Raw genomic sequence first — 5,581 nt, 5'->3', positions numbered from 1 at the left:
CTGGAAGCTTGTGAAGGGCGCTTCCCTTCCAGGCATCCTGCACCCCCAGGCCGCCCCTCCTCTTGCGAAGGGGGGCCTGCAGGTCTGAAAGGATCCAGTGTCCCCGGCCAGGTGGGCGTGCCCGTGGCCTTGGCGGGCCCCACAGGAAATGGAGGCGTGGAGGACCACCCCCCTGCAGCTGCTTAAAAGGGTACGGCCTGGGGCTGCAGGAGGCCCTTTGCACCATGAGGCCCTGGCTGCTCCCGCTGCTGCTGCTGCTCCTGGCTGGGCCCCCCACCGTGTGGCCTGCACCCCCGACCTGCTACTCCCGGATGCTGGGCCTGAGCCTGGAGATCAGCCGGGACTTCCAGAGGCTGCAGGCCATGGAGCCCTCGGTGAGTCCCCCCCCCGTCTGGCGCGGGCCAGGGGGTCCATGCAGACCCAGGTCCCCAAAGTTTGCCTTTGAATGAAAAAAAGTGCTGTTTTCTTTTCTGGTCACTGTTCGTCTTAAGGATATTTGTGTTTTATTCCCATCCTTTTAAATATGATACCAACGGTTTGTGCTTTAAGTACAAAGAAAAAAGTAACCAAAGACTTCCCAATGCTGCTTGTAGCTTGCTAGCAAATGTCAGCGGACCCATCGCGAAATGTGAAAAAGGAAGGAAAAACCTCCCAGTAAGTCTAGAACTCAGGAGTAAAAGGGGGAGCAGGGAAGGTGGCTGATTCATTCCCTTCCCCGGGCAGTGTGTTAGGGGGCGACTCCCAGAACTGCGCCCCTCCCCTACCTGCCGTGGGGCCTGGGCGAGTCACTCAGCCCCTCATCAGTGTCCTGCTCTGGGAGAGGGGATGGCTGGGCACCCGCCCCCTCCGGGCAGCTGTGAGGGTTCGAGGAGTGACTCAGTGCAGCAGGCAGAGCAGGGCCGGCACGGCACCCCCTCCCCCGGCCCCCCCGGAGTGGCGGCCGCTGTTATCACACTCTTCTAAGAGGAGGCCCCGCTCAGGTCAGGCCTAGAGACTGCCAGGGCCGGCCCGGGCTCCTGACTGCAGTGCAGGGAGAGATGAGGGGTAAACTCCATGAAAAGCTTTGGTAACATTGAAGTGCCCCTTTGTCACTTGTAAACACTTCCAACGCCGTGTGATGTTCCTCGGACATGGGGTTTATGGTACCCTAACACCTTCTTTGCATTTTCTTTTAAAAAGTTAAGTAATGTTTATTTTTTCCTAATTATGAAAGTCATATACCTTGTAGAACGGCGGGAAAATGCAGAAAAGACAAAGAGAATAAATATTACTGGCAATTCTTCCCCCTGGAGGTAGCTGCTGCCATAACATCCTGGAGGGTATTTCTGCTTTCAGCCTACGCAGGGGTGTTCAAGTGCTTGTGTGAGCGTGTGTGCGCGCCCATAAGTGTGCAAGTGTGTGTGCGTAAGTGCATGCATGCGTGTGTGGGTGTGCATGTGCGAGTGCGCACATGCATCTCTGTGAGTGTGCACTTGTATGTGCATGTGTGCGTGCATGCATGAGTGTGTGTGTGAGCATATTGGGTCCAACAGCCCAGCAGTCTTGCAATTTACTTTTAAGTGACACCATCACATATATTAACGTTCTTTTGTAACAATGGACTGTTGTGTACTTGCTCCACAATTTATCCACAGATTCCTTGGTATTATTAGTATATATATAAAACGAACGCCTTTAAGGAGTCTGATTTTAGGAGGCCAATGCCTTATCCATTAGGCGACTGGGGCTTCTAAGGAGTCTGATTTTAAAATGTAAAAAATGTACAGGCTCAGAACTGCAGCGATGGATGGAAGTGGAGAGGTTACATGTTCTAACTCTCTAATTTCACAACTGGGAAACTGAGTCACCTAGGAGAAGGAGATCTGCCCACGGTAACACAGGGAATTTCAAAGGGGTTCTGGTCCCATAAACCCCGCACTGGTAGAGCTGGACCGGAATCTGGGTTTAAAGTAAAAGACAGTGACACTGAGTATGCATACATAGGCATATTCCAACAGTGTCTTATATATATTGCAATATCTGGGTTACAGTTATAGAACTTTAAACATAGGCATGTATGTATGTGTACTTGTGGGTGTGGCCACACACACACACACACACACACACACACACACACACGCACACGCGCGTATGCAGTTCCCTAACTCCTAGCTCACGGTGTGGAGCCTGCCCTGGGAGGTTGGGTCTGGAAGAAAGTGGCCACAGGACAAGGCAGTCCTGTGTGTCGGCATCAAGGCCGCCGGGACCCGGGCTGGGCCTGTGCGGGAGGGCTGGCAGGGAGCCTGCGGTGACCGGGCTGAGGGTGTGTCCATGGGCATCACAGCGACGTGTCTCCCTTCCTGCAGGAGCTGTGTGTGACGTACCTGCCCCGGCTGTACCTGGACATCCACGTAAGAGGGGTGCCCCTGCCGGGGGAGGCGGGGGGGCGAGGGGTGGTTAGATCAGAGAAGAAGGTCCCTCTGGCTCCTGGCTTCTCCCACGAGACACCCCCTGTCGTCCACTCCCAGAACTACTGCGTGCTGGCCAAGCTGCGGGACTTCGTGGCCTCGCCCCACTGCTGGCGAGTGGCCCCGGTGGACGCCCTGAAGGATAAAGTGCGGAAACTCTACACCATCATGAACTCCTTCTGCAGGAGGGTGAGTGACGTCACGGAAGCGCTTGGTCTAGTGTTGTCAGTGGAGACGTCTAGAGGAGGAGGGTGGGCCCTGGCCGGTGTGGCTCAGTGGATAGAGCACCGGCCTGTGGACTGAAGGGTCCCAGGTTTGATTCCCAGTCAGGACACATGCCCAGGTTGTGGGCTCAATCCCCAGTGGGGGACATGCAAGAGGCAGCCAATCAATGATTCTCTCTCATCATTGATGCTTCTATCTCTCTCTCCCTCTCCCTTCCTCTCTAAAATCAATAAAAATATATTAATGAAAAAAAAAAAGAAGAAGAGGAGGGCTGGGAGGGGAGGGGACCAGGAGGAGGTAAAGTTTACGGAGTGCTTCCTGTTCACAAAGCCCTCCCACAACCATCGTTGCCCTTGGTAAGTGATGGGGAGCAGGACAAGCCCCCCGCCTCCAGGAGCCCCACGTGGATGTGGGGACAGCACCCAGGACCCCGCGCTAACCCTGTAAGAACACTCGGCTGGGAGCTGAACAGGGCAGGTGGGGAGAGGGCTGTGGACTCCCCAAACCCCAGAGCCCCCTCCCAGGGTCAGAGGCATGCTCTGTGACAGGGAGAAGGGGCTCAGGTGTGCGCTGTGACAGGGAGAAGGGGCTCAGGCGTGCGCTGTGACAGGGAGAAGGGGCTCAGGCGTGCGCTGTGACAGGGAGAAGAGGGAGGAGACAGAAGAGGCAGGGGTTGGCCCCGCTGAGATGCGGAAAGCATGGCCTTCGTGTGGTCCGAGGGGCACAGGCTTCAGCCCAGACAGCCCTGAGCTCCTGTCTGCACCCCCTGCTTCCCGGATGGGCGCACCCCTCACCTCTCCGAGCCAGTTTCCTATTAGTGCCTGGGGACAGGACAGCGACTGTCCGAGGACCACGGAAGGGGCTCAGGCGTGCGCTGTGACAGGGAGAAGGGGCTCAGGCGTGCGCTGTGACAGGGAGAAGGGGCTCAGGCGTGCGCTGTGACAGGGAGAAGGGGCTCAGGCGTGCGCTGTGACAGGGAGAAGAGGGAGGAGACAGAAGAGGCAGGGGTTGGCCCCGCTGAGATGCGGAAAGCATGGCCTTCGTGTGGTCCGAGGGGCACAGGCTTCAGCCCAGACAGCCCTGAGCTCCTGTCTGCACCCCCTGCTTCCCGGATGGGCGCACCCCTCACCTCTCCGAGCCAGTTTCCTATTAGTGCCTGGGGACAGGACAGCGACTGTCCGAGGACCACGGAGGAGGAGGACACTGACCGTTCCCTGACCGTGTGCCGGCGCCACGGCAACTCCCTGGGCCTAAGAACCCGGGAGGGGCCTAAGCATGGGGTTCCCAGCTGCAGGCTGGCCCGGAGCAAGCCCCCGGGAAGCTAATAATTAGCGGTTAGGTTATCGTTTATGCATTTCCTGCCCACGCCCTTTTCCCCCTCATTCCCCTGTGGGGGAGGGGGGGACGGAGGGGGACAGCAGGAGTAGGACATAAATAGCACAGTGAGTAGCGGTGTTACTGCCTCGATGGCACTCGAAGGTGAGCTCTGGCTGGTTTCCGTGGCGTCCCCGCAGCTGCTGCTTTGCACTTAAGGTTCATCCATCATGCACTCCCTCCCCATCTGTCCATCTGGTCAACACGTGCATGCATGGATCCCACAAATCATCAAGAACATGTGAGATTCTATGGGAGCATGAAGATGTGACTGGCTCTCCCTGGGAGGGTAAGACGGGAAGTCTTCCAAAGGCCCCGACCGGGAATCGAACCCGGGACCTCCTGGTTCATAGGTTGATGCTCAACCCCTGAGCCACGCCGGCCGGGCTACTGAACAGTCTTGGAGGGCAACCAGGGGTCTGTGTCCGTGCCCAGGCCCGGCAGCCGCCCTCAGTGACAGTCCTGCCGGTGGTCTCTTTCAGGACCTGGTGTTCCTGTCCGATGACTGCAGCGCCTTGGACTACCCCATCCCAGCCACCACGGTCCCGCCCGACCCGCAAGGCTGAGGCGGCCCAGCCCAGAGAGAGCGGGGCTGAAGGCGGTCAGCTGCCCAGGCACTGGGCTGAGCCCCTCCCCTCAGGCTCCCGTTCGCTGTCGCATCCCATGCTGTCACGCTGCCACACGCCTCTCCAGCGCTGGAGAGCAGGCTGGTGCCGACCATGGAACTCCCTCGAGCCCCTTAGCCCCCTGCTCCCCCCACCCGCCGGGCTGGCACGCTGCCGGGCGCACAGCGCAGGTGCACTTGGAAGGCGCGAGCCAGCTTCTCCCGGGGAACAGCCGCGTGAGAACAAGCGAAATGACGCGCGTGGTCGGTTCTCCTCGGAGGGGTGGCGGCACCGCGTTTCTCTTTCTCCGCGGAAACCTGCTTGCATTTAACCAAACTGTTTCACACCCGCTCCCGCCACGAGCTCCCCGAGCTGCTTGCATTGTGAGGAAGCGTTGCCGCCTGTATGTGTGCTAGCGAGGCCCACAGACGGCAGCCACTCCTCATTGAAAGGTGACCACACGCAAATAAAGACGATCCCTCCAGCGCAACGTGCGTCAGTGGCCTCAGTGCCTGTCTCCCAGTCTCCGAGAGCCGCTGCTCTCAGCCAGGCGCCCTCCCCCTCTTGCCCACACGCCCGATGCTCCTGGGACAGTCATCCGCCTGCGTGACTGTCCTCAAGGTGTTGGGAGGTGCTCCGGCTGGGTTGGGGACGCACGGGCGGGGTGGTGCCTGGTCCCGATTGCAAACATCGGTCCATGGGGTCCTCCTAACACACCGAGGACGGGCAGCGTAGGCGCCGGAGGCTCGTGTCCATTGAGTAACTTGCCGAAGGTCACCAGCCAGTGAGTGGGTGGAACTCAGGGCCGCAAAGCCCATGGTATTCCCGGGGCCCCTGCTGGGCCCTGCCCAGGCGGTTTGTTTCATGAAGACCTGAACCCCCAAGAACAGCTCCTGCGGGGGCTGGGCTGCTGAGAATCGTCACATGGGA

The 5,581-nt window shown here is 58.8% G+C and overlaps 1 protein-coding gene across 1 annotated transcript; it reads left to right on the top strand.

The window, feature by feature from the left end:
- Positions 1-209: 209 nt before the first annotated feature.
- Positions 210-5,155, top strand: CYTL1 (cytokine like 1). Its single transcript, XM_006766575.2, has 4 exons — positions 210-374; positions 2,346-2,390; positions 2,508-2,636; positions 4,529-5,155. The coding sequence occupies exons 1-4, from the start codon at positions 225-227 to the stop codon at positions 4,610-4,612; spliced, it is 408 nt and encodes a 135-aa protein (XP_006766638.1). The 5' UTR covers positions 210-224; the 3' UTR covers positions 4,613-5,155.
- The last annotated feature ends 426 nt before the right edge of the window (positions 5,156-5,581 follow it).

The sequence above is a fragment of the Myotis davidii genome, unplaced genomic scaffold, assembly GCF_000327345.1.
Source record: "Myotis davidii unplaced genomic scaffold, ASM32734v1 scaffold960, whole genome shotgun sequence".
NCBI lineage: Eukaryota > Metazoa > Chordata > Mammalia > Chiroptera > Vespertilionidae > Myotis > Myotis davidii.
Note: the sequence above shows the minus strand (reverse complement) of the source record. Positions and strands in the feature narration are given on the sequence as shown.

Coding starts and splice junctions, on each gene's coding strand:
- CYTL1 (XM_006766575.2), top strand. CDS start 225: ATGAGGCCCTGGCTGCTCCCGCTGCTGCTGCTGCTCCTGGCTGGGCCC. Junction 375..2,345: donor TGCAGGCCATGGAGCCCTCG/GTGAGTCCCCCC, acceptor CCCTTCCTGCAG/GAGCTGTGTGTGACGTACCT. Junction 2,637..4,528: donor TGAACTCCTTCTGCAGGAGG/GTGAGTGACGTC, acceptor GGTCTCTTTCAG/GACCTGGTGTTCCTGTCCGA.